General features: G+C 32.5%; 2 protein-coding genes across 5 annotated transcripts; both read right to left on the reverse strand.

Moving 5' to 3' along the window:
- Positions 1–417: 417 nt before the first annotated feature.
- On the reverse strand, positions 418–2,413 carry LOC109855712 (lysozyme-like). The gene is made up of 2 exons (XM_020430239.1): positions 2,321–2,413; positions 418–1,956 (listed from the first exon to the last, which is right to left on the reverse strand). The coding sequence occupies exon 2, from the start codon at positions 1,921–1,923 to the stop codon at positions 1,441–1,443; it is 483 nt and encodes a 160-aa protein (XP_020285828.1). The 5' UTR covers positions 1,924–1,956; positions 2,321–2,413; the 3' UTR covers positions 418–1,440.
- A 1,786-nt stretch (positions 2,414–4,199) lies between these two features.
- Positions 4,200–19,642, reverse strand: LOC109855063 (chondroitin sulfate synthase 1). Of its 4 annotated transcripts, XM_020428881.1 has the most exons (8): positions 19,463–19,642; positions 18,865–19,062; positions 14,796–14,904; positions 13,124–14,105; positions 9,799–9,939; positions 9,311–9,491; positions 6,765–7,121; positions 4,200–5,959 (listed from the first exon to the last, which is right to left on the reverse strand). In XM_020428881.1, the coding sequence occupies exons 4-8, from the start codon at positions 13,934–13,936 to the stop codon at positions 5,010–5,012; spliced, it is 2,442 nt and encodes an 813-aa protein (XP_020284470.1). In that variant the 5' UTR covers positions 13,937–14,105; positions 14,796–14,904; positions 18,865–19,062; positions 19,463–19,642; the 3' UTR covers positions 4,200–5,009. The 4 variants fall into 4 exon arrangements, with proteins under 4 accessions (XP_020284470.1, XP_020284497.1, XP_020284478.1 ...); XM_020428908.1 differs by lacking the exon at positions 18,865–19,062; XM_020428889.1 differs by lacking the exon at positions 19,463–19,642 and having other exon boundaries at positions 18,865–19,456.
- Positions 19,643–19,849: the final 207 nt, after the last annotated feature.

Consider the following 19,849-nt stretch of genomic DNA (forward strand, 5'->3'; position numbering starts at 1 on the left):
AATTCTACATAGTAGTTTTAAGTATCAGTTTTCTATGTGTTCTACTCGTTAAGTAAACACTTTATTATGCAATTAATCACGTACCCGCGCTTTATGTGTCATAAATGCAAATCCAAACAAGTGATTTGAGTTTTAAAAAAAGAAAGAAAAAGTAGAGAAATATTCAAATTCAATGTCGAAAAAATGGATTTTCTATTGGTTCTTATAACAATTATATCTTTCTTTTATTTGTAACATGTTTTAAAATATATTTTTATCAGATGATTTGCTACAGTAAATATTTATTTAAAGAATTAGTTGATTTTGTGTTATTATGTAGTATATATAAAATTATTAAATTTGTTAGGTTCAAAGTTGCAAGTAAAATAATATTTTTTTGAGAGATAGAGAAAGAGAAAGAGAGAAAGAGAGAGGAGGGATTTTTTATTGATATAATTAATTAAAGTGTTATTATGTCACAAATTTTATACAAATAGATTATGATATTGCGGATATGTGTATTATTCGATTTTATACGATCAGCTGAGAAGTCAAAATTTGATCTTGATATCGAATTCGAGAAAATACATCAATTGCGCGCATTATATAAAGATGAGAATTGTTCGTTGAATCTTTTCATATCTCACAACCTTGGAGATTTGATATCGCTTCTTCGAAAGACGAATTTAGAACCAGCTGCACTTTCGCATATTCCAATTGTATTCGCAGAATTCATGTTTAAGAATACAATTGCTTGAATTTTACTGTATCAGAATTATCAGAATCTCAATATTTATTCAAATATAATTCGAAATAAATTTATGCAACAAACACGAGAAGCACACGTTTCTTTTGTATATTATATAGATTATATGGAGAAAAATACACATAGTTTCCATATATTACAGAAAAACTTTGTTTATTCTAAATTTTAATTTTGTACACTAACGGAAAAAGCACAATTTAAGTAAATAATAATGAAATCGGGAAGGCCTTAACAAATTCTTATCACGTACAGTTTTGTGAGTCTAATCAGCAGAACTTCTAAGTCATTGTATTGCGCCTGCCAGGTCGAGCGAATCGTGATGTGAACACTTTTACGTCACATCTGGCCTGAATCCAATCGATTTATATATTCAAAGAATATTTCGACATACATTTTGTTTGTACAACACATTGCGTGATTTATCAAATGTGACACTGTTACTGCGCGATTAAATGTAATACACAAAAAAAACTCTAGCAAAATGTATTATCTATATACAATCGCAACTAAATTTTAATATGTAAAAAGTACACACAAAGAAAAATTTTATTATTAAATTAAACTTGATAAATTTGTACTTAAAAATGATAAAATTTTCTAAAGTAAAGAATTAATACCTTATCAAGTTTAATTTAATTCACGTAATATGTAAGAAAATCAAGCCTCTTTTTGGCAGTCCATTGTATCAAACGGCATCACAGAAGGATCATAGGATCAACCTCTTCGATTTCATCCGTCATTCTCTTCCTTCGTTTACAATGGCCGATATTGGGCAACGGTTTGTTCTTGCACTTCTTCATCCATCCGTTCCACGCCTTGAATCCTTCTCGATCGAAAATGATCTTCGCGCACGCAATATCGTCTTGTATGTCGTCATTTATGAACGCCTCGCAGCGTTTGTTGCAAATACCACCTGTACGTCCTCGGGTACACCATTTGGCGCTGTTGATCTGCAGAATACCAAAGGAGTAGCTGGATGCTGTCTTTGGACCAGTGACCAATCTCGTGTTCATTCCACTTTCGCTTTGCATCAGGCAGACCCAGTTGCTAATGAAGGTTCTTTCGATTTTGGCTCGCTCCAGCTCTTTCACGGCTTCGCATTGCGCAAGTATTTTCCCCTCCAAAAAATGAATGATAGTAATCACTAGGATCGACAGAATCACCCACAATCTCTTCATTTTTTAATAAATACTTCGATCAGAACGTAGTGACTGCAAAATATGATATTACAAAAGATTTCTTCTTGAATTACTTAAATTACTATGTGATCGTTCTTGAACGTGAATTGATTTTTATGAATAGGGAATATAATGATACAGTAATTGCTATATATTATTGTTGCTGATGTCGTTGTTAATGATCATTAGTGAAACGATGTTTTACAATAGCTTATAGTAGCTTATACGTTCAGAGATTATCACTATAAAACATATTTTTGCAAAAAGATAAAAATATTTCTCGTATTCCTTGTTTTATTTGACAACAGCAACAACTTTAAGCATGCACATACATGTACTGAAGTGTTATGTTTGTCGCAATTGATTCGCAATTAACAGTATTACTGAATATACCTACTTGCAGAAATACACAGACCACTTGAAATGCTTTTAACTCTCTGCTGACTTGTACTGAATGAATACATCTCTCAGCTCGAAAATAGACGGCAAAAGTTGATGACCCCGTCGGTTTTTTCTCATAACGTGTAACGCACGTAACGAGACATTGACAACGATTACACTGACGACTCTGACGAGCCACGAGTAAATATCTGTCTCTTATAAATGCGTCGTCGTTAATGCCGCGTACACATTGTAACCAACCTTGAGCTTGAGCTGATACGCTCTATTATCTATTATTGCCATAATAAAATGCAAGACTGTGAGACAACTGTTTTTCTTCGCGGTTGCGATGCCGTTTAATTAGAAAAAACTATAAATTAGGATTATAATTTTGTTCCAGTTATATATATAACTTAAACAAAATAAGATCTAATTCTAATATATATATTCAATTCATATTTCATTGACATATATATTTAAAATATATATATATATATATTTTGAACACATATGTCGGTGTGATTAAACGTTTCAAAAACTATTTGAAAAACTTCTACAAATTATTAATTATCTTGATTGTAGTAAGTGTCCGCTGTGTCTTTCTTTTCCACGCGCGAATCATGTATTGTAATATACTTTATAACATTAATAACTTTTATACTTTATAATATTAATTATTCAATAAAATATCGATACATATGTATAACCATTTGTTCACATTGCACCACATAAAAAGAATCCTAAATAAATTTCGTTAATATCTCTCTTATCAAATAAATAGTATTAATATTAAATTGTGTCATTATTGTTTGTAAACGTTTCTAACTGCTTTTCTTCTGTTTCAGCTGTATAATCACTTACTTGGAAAGAAAAACTGATAAGGTATCACTCGTAACACAGATCGTATAAGATCGATTCTTTTTGACTTTAGATATTTTTTGTAAGTTTATAATATAGTAATTTAAAGGAATGATTTATAGATATTTTCAGTATATATATATATATATATATATATATATATATATTTATATATTTATATTTATACAAGGTGATCCAGAACAACTCTTTATCCTTGAAAATACATATTCTTAACTAAATTCTAGAACAACTTTTTATTTGACAAAATTTTGTCTGAAGCTTACTTTTTGAGTTATTAATAAAAATAGATGACTTACCACGAGTCGGATACAAGAGGTAGGCAGGAGCGACGCAACTCACCGTGATTGACGGTGAGTTATGTGATGCACGGATTAAGTGATACAAATTACAAACGAATAAATAAATAAGTGAGAGAAAAAGAAAAAAAAAACAGAGACAGAGACAGATATAGAAATAGTGTGTAGCGATCATCTGATCACGTCAGGCACTACATGTAATCGCCCGCGTCTGACGGCGCAACCCCTGCCTACCTCTTGTATCCGACTCGTGGTAAGTCACTTATTTTTATTAATAATTCAAAAAGTAAGCTTCAGACAAAATTTTGTCAAATAAAAAGTTGTTTTAGAATTTAGTCAAGAATATGTATTTTCAAGGATAAAGAGTTGTTCTGAATCACCCTGTATATATATATATATAATGTATATGTATATGTATATGTATGTGTATATATATAATCGACGTTATATTATTTAATAAGAATTTTTTATTCAATAAAACATAAGTATATAATACCGATTGCAGACAGAAATTTATATATAGATATAAAGATGCAAAGTTATTGTAATAATTTAGAAAAGTATCTATCTCACACACATCACACAGTCATAATATACATTTATATTCTTGTTATAATTGGCAGTACATAAAATTACGGAGAAAAAAAGAATTTTATAAAAGGCACGACAATATCACATTGATTATTTATAATATCTAAACTTATTTTTTTATACATTAGAGCAAGTTTATATATATATATACAATATATATTATGTTTATTACGGATACCTAAATACTAGTCACACAGAAAATTATCGATTACATATTACAACTTTTATTAATTTGTTGGATCCAATAAAAAAATTATTGGGCGGTGGATAATGATCTCATTATATGAACTACTAAAACCAAATATATGACCTTAACATTAAATTTAGAAATCTACTGATATATGCTTGTAGTGACTTTGGTGATCTCCATCAATTTCCATCAGATCTGTTTTCGAAAATTATTACGTCAATATGATATCCCACACAGACATCCATCCATCCAAACATCCATTAGACATCTATTAAATGTCGCATGGAGCTGTGGACGTCTAATAGACGTCTAATGGAGTTTTTCTTCTGTATGGGATGCTTATAAATCACAATAAAAACTTAAAAAATGTAGTGTTATTGGTATTAAAATTTTGATATATGTATATATACATATTTAATCATACAATATATGTCAGATTGCATTAATTTTTTATTTGTTGTCTCGTGTTGTTTGTTTCACGTATAATCACGCTTCATATTTACAAGACATAAATAGCAAGATGTATTGGCACCAAAGTTAGAGTGTTTCGATAGTCCATTCGTCAATATATATGTATATATTATGCATATATCATATTTCACAACTAACAAAGCCGATATCAACAGAGACGTGCGTAACAGAATAAAGCATTAATTTTTTATTCGCATCTCTTAATTTGTAATAAATTATATCGCGTTTTAGCAACTATATTTTCAACAGCCGATAATTTTCATCTTTAGCAAGATTGATCAACCAGCAGAATTGGTTATCTTTTGTCTCTTTTCTTTGGCGAAATGCAATATATCCGGATTTTCGTAGATTATATCAGCCAGGGTCTCGACGCTAGCGTATGTATCAGCCTTAGATCCCATGCACATGAAATATTGAAGGCTGGAAAGCTCCTTGCTGCACTCTATCTCGTGATACACATGCACCAGATGTCTATCTGCGGCTCGGAAGACGTCAAAACCGGACTTAACCGCTTTCTCAAAGAACTCCACGTCCTCCTTACCCCATCCTTGGATTGAGAGATCCAGACCACCAACAGTATGGTAGTCCTTCTTGTACAGAGAAACAATTCCAAAGCCGTATTGTCTCCAATGTCCGGAAATCTCATTTATGATAAATGGCTTGTCCTGTCTCTTGGTCTCGCTGTAGACAACTTTGGGATTGTACTGACTGAAGACAATCGGAAAATACATTCGCTGGCCTAATAGCGTGTTCAGACGAATTCTGTTCAATGCTGAATTTGTGAACACGATGTCTACGTCGATGAATAGCATCAGATCGTTGACCTGCAGTTTTGACACGCCCAAGTCCAATGCTCTGGCTCGGGAAAACTTTCCGGAAACCGGTAAAATGTCTAGACTGGCGCTACGATATTTGTACTTGAACTGCTTGATCAGATCTATCGTTTTGTTGAAGGTGTTTTTATTCTGATACAGCACGACGAGCAGAGACGTTTTCTCACCGTTACTCAAACAGATATCTTCGTAATTTTGAAGAAACCTTTGGAAAATTTCATAGCGACCTGACAAAGGCAAAATAAAGTTGATAGTCTTGCTTCGTACAAAATCTTCCTCTTGAGAATTGAAGTTGAGATTCAGGAAGCCACCGTGAAATAAACTGTGAATAGGTATATTATCTGATTTCTGAGAGTTAATCTCGACGCCGTTTACTGTCTCACGTATCTCTAATCCTATAAAAAGAAATATCTATTAATTTGATTAATAATCTGGAAATATTTTAATAATGTTTAACATTTGTAAAAAAAGAGAGAAAGAGAGTTTGAAAGTTTTATCACAAATTTGATTACATATCAATAAAAATATTAGAATTAAGAATTCTCAAATTTCTAAAACAAAAATTTACAATATAGTGTAGTTTCAATATTTTTAATTTAAATATTAAATAATATTACTAATAAGTTTAATCCTACTCTTATAAATCTTGATATTTATGTCCGACGCAATTTTTAATTGATTACAAAAACACAAAACATCAGTAAAAATTCATGGAGTTTTTAGTCAACTAAATTAAGAAAATAAAATAACATTAGTTTTGATGTTTAGCAAAATTTTCTTTTTTATAATATATTAAAAGATATCTCATTTTCAAAAATCATTCGGACAAGTTTAGAGCGTTTACAAAATTAAAAGTTAATACATACACAATAATAGTAAACAAAAATATATGAAAACGATATAAAATGAAAATACGATATGAAAAAGATAATATGTGTGTGTGTGTATGTATATATAGTCAATTCTCGATATTTGCGCGCCTTCCAATTTATCAAACTAACACATAAGTTTTTCTTCTACTGCGTTCCTTATTCTACAACACAACGAACTGCTCATGGTGTGTCGCTGATTCCGCTAAAAATTATTAGCATATTACAGTATACAAAAAAAATTATTTCCCTACAGTCCCATATCCGCGTAAATATCGAGAGTTAACTGTATCTATATGACATAAAGATATATCTATATAAATATACGGACCGGTAAAGTGTTGATGAAGATAAACGTGTCGCCTGACAGGAAGCGTTACTTTTCTGCCGCGATACTTCCGATAGACTAATAAAAGATCCAATATCGTATCAGCCCCATAAGAATTCACCCTTCTGTATCCGTAAAGAGCCGATCGTTCTTCAACAACGCGGCCGCGCTGCCTCGAGTAGGAATTTATAGAAGCCATGACCTCTCTGGTAATATCTTCCAGACCTTCTTTGATATCGCTGTGAATACGTCGCCTTGGATTAGAGTCTATCAAACTGTATTCTAGTTTTGAGAGAAAGTCCCACGAGATCACTTCGTCGCTTATAGCCGGTTTAAATGAACGCAGACTGGCAGGCACACCTGAACAAACATAAATTTTGTGTAAGAAATCAATAAATTTTTGAAACTGATTTTCTTAATTAGCGCTTATCAAAAACACGTTTCTAAAAAAAATGTCGCATAACATTTAAATATATAAAAAGTAAGAGACCAATTTAAACATTTCAATTTTTATAAAGGTAAAATGCAGTTTTGATTTGTTGCTTTCTACATCTGTATTACGTATACATTTTATATAATAAACGTGATTAAAAAAATCAATAATGTTATTTAAATTTAATTCGAAGCATGAAAAAAAGAATTAAAATATAAAAGTCAACTTTTTAAATATATATTTGATATTTTTACTTGCGATTCTAATATTATAACTCATAGATACGCATTATACATTATAGTGTTCACAGAATTGCTTCACAGACATGAAATGACAGAAAATTAATTTGAGGAAGTAAATAGATATAGTAACTTCCTTTGAGATCTCGATGTGCCTTGAACCGCGACCTCAACTACGATTTTATTGGTGTACTATGCTCACTGTTTTCAGTCGGTTATTCATATTTATTACATGTATATACAAGATATGTAAGTTAACGTGCTACTAAAGCAACCGCAAACTCTTTTGCGAGATATGCAGAAAATAGAAATGATTGGTATAATAACGTAGCAAGGTTCTTTCGATCGTTTACGTTTGATAAGTTGAATTAAAGCGTGTCGTATGCACAGTTCGTATGCACATCTCTGCGTACTAAATCGGCCATCATTCGCGTACAGTATAATCACGCTGAATAGATTTATCAATAAAAACTATCTAGGATAATACAATCGTCGTTAAGATCGTTAATCTAATAGTTTTATGGATATCTTGATTTAAGTATTAATATAATGTTAAGTTAAAATAAATACAGGTGGAATAATTTTGTTAAACGATGTAAAAACACTTAAAAATAATAATTAAAAAATTAAAGCGTAAATAAAAATGTGCGAGATAAAAAATATAGAGAAAATTAATTTATAAAAATAATTTATAAAGATATGAATAATTTATTTTTAAAAATGTACAAAAAAGAACTCATTAACGACAATAAGGTCTTTGCTTTGAGATCTTCGTTAGAGATCAAGAATTTGTAACTGTGCGAAGAGATAATGTTTATATCAGTTCAATCTGAAAATTTTTATGTACGTAATTCTTGTGCGGTCATTTTGTGGCGAAGCAAGAAACACTCAGTGAAATGTAATACGAGAAGACGCAACGTAGTAACGATGATAAATATAAAATCATGCATTGCGATTCTTGTCTCTCCGCAAGATATACTGCGTATCCGGTTTCAAATGGATTTGTAATCCCTCTGAAATATGATTTGACATGAAATACCAGTGAAAAATTCTTGGTTGGAGACTCGCGTTAAAACAATAACTCATGTAGACATGTGCATAGTAAGTGCGAAAGCGTTATATGTATAATGAAATGTTGATATGCAAAAAGTTTTATAAAAAAAAAATGAAGGTTATTATCGTTTTAAATATATTTTATGTTTCGAAAGTTTGCAGAAACGCGTAAGTAGAGACAAAATTGATGATAATTTATAAATTCAAGTATGTAACAGCATGTGACCGTCAGATAGATTTTGTTTTATTCACAACTAGAAAATAAAAAGAGAAAAAGAGAGAATCCATACAGACATAATGTCTATTAGACTTCTAATGAACATACATGCAATTCAATGTGACGTCTAATAAACATCTAAGATTTATATAGAATATATAAGTCTCATACATGAGATTAATTATAAATCAACATACAAAAATTTATATAGAATCTGATATTTGATGCTTTTGCGGTGTGTTGTATAAACATTCGAAAATGTTTTCCGAGTTTTTTAAACGTCGGTATAAAAATGACACTAACGCGGTTCAAACCCGAAAAACATCTTCGAATTTATATAGAATTTTGTTTCATGTAAAGAATCATAAAAAAATTTGTAAAAGACAAAACTAGTGCAAAGACTAACCTTTTTTGTCAAGATAAATATAAACTATCTGAGAAAATTTCTTAAACATACAATTACAGTTGCAGAATAATGTAATCCTAATAATAGCAAAATGAAATATATAAAGGGCAAAAGCATAGTTGTTTTATACTCGTATCTTGTGAATAGTTTTATGAACGTATAGCTCGGCTTCTATGGTCATTGACGGAAATGAGAAATCACCTAGAATGTCCGTGTCGCCGGGATAATCTTCGGAATTAGGATTGACCGGAAAAAGACGCATGCCTTCCGCTATTTCGTAATTTTTTAAGGTTTCAAGGCTGACTCCCAATTCCTGGGCCATTGTGTAAATGTCTCTGTGCAAGTGAATTCTTTCTTGCTGTAGATCTTGTATTCGTAATCCCTATAAATAATTATATTATTATTATTTTATCATTTATATATACGACATATCGATTTATGCGCATTGATAGCGACTGATTTTGAATACGTAATAAAAGTACGTTCTTTTCTTTAATGTTATCGAAAATAATCGTGCATACTGTTAAAAGTATTAATTATGAAAAGTGCTCCTCTTTTACATCATTCATATTACTCGTTTGCCATGTAACGGTAGTCAAGTTATTTCACAATTACGAATAAATAATGCAGCGATTGTTTTTCACGAAGTTGTAGTGATTATCATAATTACAGCGCTTGATAATACCAACCCTCATGTAATTGTGCAGTCTGTACATGTGAGGCGGACTTTTCACAGGATGCAAAGTAATGGCACGATGAACTTCTTTTCTCTTGAGATTTCCGGTGAACGCCTGAGCCCCGCTGCTGTTGTGATAAAGAATGGATTGCATCTGCGACATCGTCAATCATCAAGTATATCATGAGCATTATTAATTCTGAGGGAGAAAGAGAAAATAAGCAACAGTAAGTACAGTCATTGCTTTTTTAAACCACATTGAATTAATGTTTTATCAATTATTTTTTCATTTTATTAGAATATAATTATTATTGCATTTTAAGGAATTTTTTTGCTATTGTATGAAAGTGTATCAGCAACACTTGCATGTGTTTGACAGATTTTAATTGGTCATTTGTTTGTGTTTGCCAAAACTAATTTAGGAAACAATAACAAATTGGCACATTGAATCGCGCACTGGTATAATCATCGCGACAGTAGTATTGCGTCTGTCAATTCTGTGCGAGTATTAGTCCGTTCCGAATGTCTGAATGAACGCACAAGCGAGTCTCGGTAAATGACAATTAGCACGCGCAGAAATGGAGTTAAAGTACGGACTTCCTGTTTGAACACATTACGACTTCATAATAATTATTATAAGAACGTACATAGTTGATTTTTTTAATTTTTAATTTTTATTTCTTTTTTTATTATGTCTAAACAAAAACTAAATGTAAGCTGTGCGAGTGTTAATTAGATATAATTGGGCGTGGTGGTTTCTTATTTCATGGAATTACATAGACGTTTCTTCATAACAGCAAGCGTTTTGAAATTTCGCGTCGCGCTTACGTGGCAACAAATTTGTTATGTTTTAATCATATGTTTACTAATAGATGTGTTATTTTTCTCAAATCTTCAGATTGTAAATAAAAAATTGTTCAAAACAAATATCTCAATAATTAAAAAAATATCTGTGGAAGTATTTTTATATTTGTTTTGATCAAAAAGAAAAACACAAAAGTTTTAGTACAAATAAAAAATTTTTATTTTTTAATTGTGGATATTTATACATATTTATGCATTTGAGGCAAAAGATTTATTTACAAAATTGAATGATTAGTATTTAAAAAACACGAAGTTTTAATTTCATCTAAATCATATTTTATACGCATGTAGATATGCGTGTATTTATTTTCGAAAATATTTATATATTACTTTATTGATATTTGATGGAGAAAAAACCTAACTTAATTCACAGATTTTTTATTATTCCGTCAATATTAAATATTTTATGATTTTACTTATCACAAAAAGCTTAATGTTAATTTTGTCCTAAGATGGTCGGAAATAGCCGCAATATTGTTGCTCTTTCCTGCGCTTGTAATAGACGCAACAAAAGACAAGTGGCAAAGACACGCAACCCACTGCCAAGATCGTAAATTTCTCATTGAATCTAGAGGATGCCACGATCGATCAATCACTCGTCAACAGACATTAAACGTGCAAACACATATATTTGTCAGGCGGCAAAGTACGTGCACAAGTGTTGCATGTCGCACGAACAATTGTTAAGTGTTTCGACCTTATGTCGAGTGTTAAGACGAGAACGAATAGATCCTAGACAGTAGGTTAGCAGGGTACGATTTGTGCAGACCTAACGAGTAACATCCTCATCCGTGCACTTTCGTCCGCGTATTGTGCCAGTAATATCAACGCATGTCATCAAAAACCGCGTGCACCTACGCAAGTGCATTGGCAATCCTATCCATAGTGCAGTCGGAGCGAGATGAGACATCGTCGTTTTGTTCACGTACGTATCTCAAGAATGAATAATAAATTATTAATGAGTTAAAATTAATGAGTTATTAATGAATTATGTTAAATATACTTGGCAGTCTCTTTTTATCGAAAAAGGTTATCTAGTAAAATGTTTCACTCCGCGTTTGCATAATTGTTTATTTTCTCTAAATTGACTATCAATGCTTTTTTAATGAATTCTTGTTTTGAAGTTGATATGTTTACTTCAATATTTTCACTTTATCGAATTAGATCATAATTTTTATCACAAAATATATTTCAGACGTGTTTTGCTAAGTTTGTACGTATTATTATTAATTTTATTTGATGTATACTATATTTTGAGTTTTTTAAAGATTTCAGCACTTTGTAATAAAAAAATTATTGTTTAAACGGTACTTAATGTGTCTAAGTGTCAAAATAAAGAAGAATAGTTCGATCAGGTCTGGGTTAACAAAGTAGAATTCCTGCGAATGTCTATATACACAATCAAGTCTTAGTATAGAAGATAAAAGCTCACTCAAAATAGTTAATAAATCATAAATAACAATAAACAACCACAATATATAGTTATATAGTTTGTAGAGTGAGTTTTTCTCTCTCTCGAAGAAAATAAAAAACATCTAAATAATATTAAAGGCTCGTGAAAGTTTCAATGAAAATATAAAGCCGATACGAGCCATTCACAGGATGTTGAGCGGAACTTGTACGTGTATACAAGTTCCGCTCAACATCCTGTGAACGGCTCGTATCGGCCTTATATTTTCATTAAAAAACATCTCCTTTGTTTTTATAATTAGAGTGTTAACACAATAGCAGAATCATACAGTACTGTTATATGTAGTAAATATTTAATAAATAAGATAATAATAATTTTCAATAAAAAAAACCTCTGTGCGTGCGTGCGTGTGTGTACATATAGCTTTAATATTTTTTATTCTTGTCAAACATATCACAATTGTCATCAAGATTTAGCTATCGTTTTAATCGATAGAGAAAAATAGCGATCTCAATGCATAAGATCAAGGTGCAATAAAGTTTTGGCACTCATTGTCAGCAAGATAACACTTAGCATGTATTTTTTGTTGAGTTACGATAAGATAAGAAGTTCGAATTACCAATCTGTGTGTACAACACGTATCATATTCTTGACGATGAAGCAACAAAATCAATACATAAATTAAAAAGTCTAAATTCTTCTCGCAAAAAAAATAAGCGCAAATTTTGCTAATAAAATATTATTTTATATATGTTCAAATAGTTTTTTTCTTAATTTTTATTTGCATGTATTAATATATTTATTTTTAGTAAAGAAAAATTATAAAATAAATAAATGTTACCAAGGACTTCTCATAATTTTAGAAAAGAGGATTTTTCTAAGAATATAACTTGTTGTAATTTCAAAACTAATTTCTAAATTTCTAAACTTTACTTCTTATTTTATACTCTACTATTTTCTTTTTTCACTCATTTTAAATAAAATTTTTCTTTTACATTCAAATATAACCATTTGCAACAACGTCACTTCTCTATAAATATCGTGATTACGAAAAAAAAATTACCTCATAGCTCCAAGTGCAAGGAATGCCTGCATATTTCTTCACGCATCTGCCTAGCTCGACATCTTCATGTGTGGTATACAAATGCCGCAGACAGTACTTGATGTGTGGCACAATTCTTCTTAGCGTTTCCCTGGACAGCACCACTCCCGGACCACCCATGCAGAAATTCTCGTCATATTCCAACGACAGCAATCCAAACTCTTCTGAATTTCCTCTGCCTGCCTGTCCGATATACATCGCTCTTCTGGAGTCAACAGATCTCAGCAACGTCTCCAAACGGTCTGTTCTCACATACACATCATCATCCGCTCTCAAAAACCATTCAAAGCGATCGCCAAAGTTATTCCACATGTATTGCAGCATCATGAAGGACTTTTTCTGCGGTGGATATGTATCGTCCACTCGTGGAAGTGGCACCAGCGGTAGATCCGGGCAATTTTCCGGGACTGTCGAAGATTCCGACGAGAAGAAGGCGATCTTACCGGGTAATTCCCTGCCCCACGTTTCATAGACAGCTTTCGCCCGCGTATCTAAGTACTTTTCAGCCGTCATCACACCTACAAACACCAGATTCGAGCTCGAGCTGTTGATCTCGTTATCTTTCAGCTCCGGTATGTTCTGAGCCAACGCTCTCGGCAGCGATCGTAATCCAGGCATAGAAGTCCAGATGGTAACCTGTTGCTGCTGATTCGTGACGACTAGGCGGTAGCTCAGAATCAGAAAACCAAGAATCAATCCCACAACAAGGCCCAGTAAGGCACTACCCAATCCACGTCGTTTACGCATCACTAGGTGATACGTCACCTCTCCCATTTACGCTCTTCAGAAGTCTCTGGATCTTCGCTCGGGTTCATTTTCGTTGTAGTACCCGCGATCGCTAACTCAGGTATAATAATTAGTTCCGTTACAGAATATTCTTGGAGCAATCCCATCGCTCCGCTTATTGAGAATACGAAGGAATTTTCTTCGAGATGTAGAAAATCTATAGATAGAATTTGTTCTACGTTATTTTATATAGTAAATTGAAAACATACTTTTTTCAAGAACTTTTATAAAAGTTATTATTTTTATTATTGTTTTCAAAAGCGCATATTAGAAGAGAAATAGATCTCTATCTAATATTTTATTTTATATTTTATAACTAATAATATATAGTAATCTCTCAATATTTTCTTGTGTGTGTGTGTGTGTGTGTGTGTGTGTGTGTGTGTGTGTGTGCGCGCGCGCGCGCGTGTGTGTGCAAATAAAAAAACCTCAAGATATAAGTTGGCATAAATTGTGTCTTATGCATACAATGAGAAAACGCTTATGTATATATGTTGTCAACTGATTGTTGAATTTTAAATGAATCTTTGTAAAAAATCTTTTTTTTAAATAGATTTCTCCTTACAAAATTTCAGATAACATTCTCAGAAAGAGTTACATGTGTTATCAGATCTTTTAAACGAATTCTGCGAGTAATGCGTAGACCTTGATTTATGTCAAGTGTTCTTTGTAAAGCAAGTTTTGACTGATTTTCTTCTCACAAAACTTCGGTTTAGGCGATTAGTCATTGTTGCGCTTTATTTAAGAAACGCAAATTTAATATTATCTTTGACGCATTAATATTAGTTTTAATTTATCGTTTGCACATTTAGTTAGAAAAGTACAAATAGATTTTTGCGGAACTTACATTAAATATTTGCTTCACTAAGACAACAAAGATCGTCATATCTATTGTCATATTGTGTCAATAATATTGGTATGATAAAAGAACATGCAGTAAATCCCCTTTTGAAAATCTGAAAACAAAGCAAATTATCAATTCTAAGATGGATCATTAAATAAATAATATGTCTATAAACATATTAGTGAACTCAATATGTAAGAGTTATATCCAACTTTGAAAAACGAAGTCAAATGCGTAAAACAACAGAGATTCAAGCCAATATTGTCAGCAATTGATATACAATTATTTTTCATCATCAAGCATTGTTTGCAATATATGCTTTATTGTAATGTTAATTACGGTATCGTACACATTAATGTAACTTTAGTTGTGTGCATATTACTCTATCTTATTGTAATATATATATGTCGCATAATAATCTAAAAAGTAAAATCTTCTCAGAGTTAAAAATATCCTGAAGTTTAGAAAAGAACGATATTGTAATTTACTTATGTATTTGAGTCGGTGTTTTCGTACTCTAGAAAAATATTTCTGCACGATTGATATTTAATAGCCGGTCACATAACTTGTAATAACAAGAACTAAAACAAAGCAAGCTTTGTCTAAATCTGGAAAGTCGTAAAATGTGTGTATATGTAGCGAGCGAAACACGTTGTGTTCAGAAATGAGAACCCGTCGCCGTTACGTTAAGTCTTTTCTCGGTGAATTAAGCACGCGGTTCTGTTATTTTCACGATTGTGCTCAGGAATGCAACATTCTACAAATACGCAACAGATTACTTGTTGTATAAACGTATATTCATATATGTAATTAATATTTAAAGCCTACAATTTTTATCTGCCATCTTAGCCACCTTATATGTCATATATTCCCAGCTATAAAAATATTTGTCAAATAAAAGTTCTAAAGTTAAATGTTTTTTTTCAGCTAATAATTACACGACAAACACACATATGTTGCCACAGATTTAGTTGAGAGTTTATAAAGTTCTTCGCGCGTGTTTTGCAGACAGCGAAGCTCTCTGAGGATGATGTTTTAAAAGGATGATGTATTTTTTGTGTGCTCTTCGTTTTGGACGTTCTTTCTAGAGATTGCGTTTGCATCGTTATTTTTAATTTATTTATCTCCAAATCAGCGTAGACAAAGGCTCGACTCTCGGCTGAACCGGTTTCATGCCGGTCATTATACATGCATGTGCATATTGACGAAGTAGACTTGAGTAATGTGGTGCTTTCTAGTAAAATTTTTACAATTCTTACCGAATCGCCCGCAACGCGTCGCAGGTCCTTAACATACTTATCATTATAAAAAAAATAAAAAAAAAAAAAAACTACTTTTCGAAGCTTCTGTATAAAATATTTATTGAATTAACATAAGTTTTGTAAGTCTGCAATATAACGGTTTACAACGCAATTGGCAATTTTTAAGGTAGCGTGACTATGTAGTCAGTTTTGTTTCTGAAAATATAATATCTATATCGCAAATTCGAAAATTCTCTCGAAAATATGGATAATTATCGGACGAATAATTATGAATTGAACTATTATATAGATACACTTGGCTAGATCATTATTTATGAGATCGTAGTCGATCTTTATCAATTGATTGTTTCGCAGTAGTTTTCGCACGATCTCTTCCGTTCACACATACCACATTACACACACACAGACTTATTAGAGAAAAACCTATGTAATTTCTTTCAATAAATTCTCTGAGATTCAGGTAACTTACCCATTGCGTTGTATTATAATGGCGAACACGACTCGCCTTTATTCAACACTCAATCACGCAACTATATTTTCGCATGGTTATTAAATTATTTACAGAACACACACGATTTTGCAATCGTATTACCAATTGCATATTAAAGCACATCAACATTGTTCTTTATTGAACACTGCAAATTTTGTTCAACTACACACATTAACGTAAATATAAATAAAACAAAATTCCACTAATATGTTCTTAAACAACATTAACACCAGTCGCTTTATCAAAATAATGCAAATCTCTCACAAACATTAATCACTAAAATCATAAAACACTTATTTTCTTTAAAAGTAAGAAAACTTTTTTAAAAGTAAGATAAGACCGCGAATTGATATCGCGAAAACAGGAAACGAATGATCGACTGTAGTTCGCGAAAAATTACTCGAAGAAAACAATCCGAATACATAGCGAATATATCAAATCCGGTACTGGTTAAGAAAAAAGCGTGTTGGATGCAGGGACTGATTGGGGTCAAAAATCACGAGTCCTCAACATGTCCGCAAAGAGAGAAGAGCCAGTGAAGTAGCGAGTACGCGGTAATCGCGATTACACGCACGACTCTATGAATCCACGAAATCCCGGTGTTCGTCCCGTTAAAGGATACGCTCTCCGGAGTGACGTGGACGAACGAGCGTATATACGAAAGACGGGAGAACCGGTTTAAGCCGAAAGTCAGTGTCGAACAGAACACAAAGCTAGATCGCGCGCGCGATCCGAGCAGTGGCGTCTAGGCCGATTAAAGTAAGGAAGCGACGGAATTTTAGGTCAAGGCAGTTCTTCAAAATCATCTCCACAATGCGCCACAGTGAAGACAAAGACAAAACTAAGACATGTAAAATAATGACCAATAAAATATCGACTGTGGGAATTTGCGTAAAAGTTTCTCCGAAATTCATGTGAATAGTATATTAGCGAAATTTTGATAATTAATATTTGAAATATTTAATAGTGCAGAAAATTGATTTTTCCACGTGAGAAATTTCTGTCATTAAATAGATCTACATATTGTATTAATTGAATTTTTGTTTAAACCATTACATAAGTGAGTCATATATATGCAATAAAGTCTTCAAAAAATCTCGCAATCAGCAAAAGTGATAAATTTTAAAATTGGTAAAAGTAATAAAAGTAATTTAATGGCAAAATCAGTTTTTTTAGAACAAGTTTGTTATTCGTATACAAAACTGGCTTTGTGTGTTATACTAGTTGTATATATTTTGACATTACATCGTTACATTAAGATGAATTCTTGCAAACTTCAAATGAAGTTAATTTAGTATCAAAATAGTAAATTTATAACTATGTTCTTGTATAAATTGTATTGTTTTTGAAAACTAAATAATTATAGAAGTGTTTCTTTTGTCGATCTTATACGAACATTTCTAAAAATATATTTAAGAACACAGTGACTCGTGACCGGCAATAAGTGATTTTATAAGTACTGGAAGATTCGATTTCACTATAAAGTTCTCAAAAACGATCAAAGGCGTTTTATAGCAAAACACCCGGATGTCTAGAAACGTGTGGCGGTTAGTCAACCGCGGAAATGTCAGTTTACATTAGCGACGCAATGGCTGTACGTTCTCAAGATATCTTGATCCAGCCGTTATCTCCGGTTTGTAGCCGAAGCTTTCGAAAACACTTAGTTGAAGAGAAGAAGCTTTCTCAACTAACCAGACGCGTCAGACTCGCTAATTGTTCTCACAGATGGCGAGAATCATCACTGGAGAACGACAAACGGATGCAACCAGATCGTCGAGGTCGTGACTCGAATCGGAGACGACAAGCAAGACTGTTCAATCGACTGGACAAGAGTCATCGACACGGAGCTACGACGAATTGCCTTTGTTATTCGTCGTCGAACGATTTTATTTCATGCTCTAGCTAGTAGACTTTCGTGAGAAATGTCGACGTTCCGTGCTCTTAACCCAAATTTAATCTCTCGTCTGTAAAATGTAGGTAAATTTTTTTGACGAAGCGAGTTCAGTGCTTTTCAAAAAATCATTGATCAGAATTTTATTGTGCACATATTTTCTTTATATATGTAGCTTAAAGTGTGCGATATGCAATTACGGCAACATTTTTACGATCAAAACTCATTAAAGTGAGTATAGTATAACGAAGTGGGTCTTGTTTAATCATAGATCGGATCTTAAAATATACGTAACGTTTACAACGTTAAAAACATACCTCATTCTATACGTATTCAGAGTAACATGTATGAATGTGTATTTATATTCTTTAAGAAGAAATACGTTATCTCTCTCTTTCTTCCTTTTTCTGTTTGGAAAAAGAAACTTACCTTTTTTAGAACAATGATTATTTCTTCGTCGACATTACTGTGTCCGCGCAATGTGATGCGCCTTTCACAATGAAAACCGCTATTGTCGCACGTTTCATTTTCGCGGTCGTAAACTTCGATAAGCCACACAATCGCTAATTCACAGAAATTCACTTGCTGACGACACTCCGTAAGAACAACTTCTGACTGTCTTTTTCACTAAAAAGATAGGAATTAGTCAGCTCATTACCGGTCATTTTATGATTATAGACCCCACTTTAATCAGACTCATAAAAGTCTCAAGTAAAGTTTCCGAAAGTAGAAAATCAAACAATTAATAATTTATGTTTAATAGAAGTTACTCGAGGCAATTTTCAATATTTCAATATCTCATCAAACAAATAGCACAGTTTGCAATATTTTTGTTTCTCAGTCACACAATTTTATATATTTAAACAAGCGCAAAAAAATGTGTAAATATATTTTTTTATTTAAAAACGAAACAATTAGGGAAAATTTATTGTAATTCTCTCATATTGTTCTTAAATATCAGATCTTCACAGGAAACGTAACAACAAAATCGAGTATCGAATGTTCGTGGGCTTACGAGAGAGCTTACTTGTGAAACTGCGGCGAGTGAAAAGTACCCTCACCCATGCCGGAAATGCGATCCGATTAAAAACCGGCGTTGAGGCAAGCGGCGGTGATAGTGGTGGTAGTGGCGGCGGCGGCGGCGGCAGCAACAGTAACGGCCGCTTTTCGAGTCGAGTCGAGGCGTGTGTTGCGAATAGGATACCACCGCTGGCCACCGCCGCGACTGACTGAGAGGAACGAGAAGTCGGCAGCTACGACAAGGCGGGCAAAAGCAGCTCAGCCGGAGCAGGGAGAGCTAACCAATAGCCGAATCGAACAAATAAACGCGCGATCGCTGCATCGCTAAGTTTTTCGAGTGACAAGCGGTTTTTAGTATTTTTCATCTTTTTTGATGTCTGAAGTTTCTTCAGCC

Source organism: Pseudomyrmex gracilis, unplaced genomic scaffold, assembly GCF_002006095.1.
Source record: "Pseudomyrmex gracilis isolate BER0280 unplaced genomic scaffold, ASM200609v1 scaffold_3, whole genome shotgun sequence".
Lineage (NCBI taxonomy): Eukaryota > Metazoa > Arthropoda > Insecta > Hymenoptera > Formicidae > Pseudomyrmex > Pseudomyrmex gracilis.

What these genes read in the sequence shown, in the direction of transcription:
- LOC109855712 (XM_020430239.1), bottom strand. Translation starts at nt 1,923, where the DNA reads ATGAAGAGATTGTGGGTGATTCTGTCGATCCTAGTGATTACTATCATT.
- LOC109855063 (XM_020428908.1), bottom strand. Translation starts at nt 13,936, where the DNA reads ATGGGAGAGGTGACGTATCACCTAGTGATGCGTAAACGACGTGGATTG. An exon ending in CTTGCACTTGGAGCTATGAG is followed by an intron (nt 9,940 to 13,123) that starts GTAATTTTTTTT and finishes ACGATGTCGCAG; the next exon opens with ATGCAATCCATTCTTTATCA. An exon ending in GACTGCACAATTACATGAGG is followed by an intron (nt 9,492 to 9,798) that starts GTTGGTATTATC and finishes AATTATTTATAG; the next exon opens with GGATTACGAATACAAGATCT.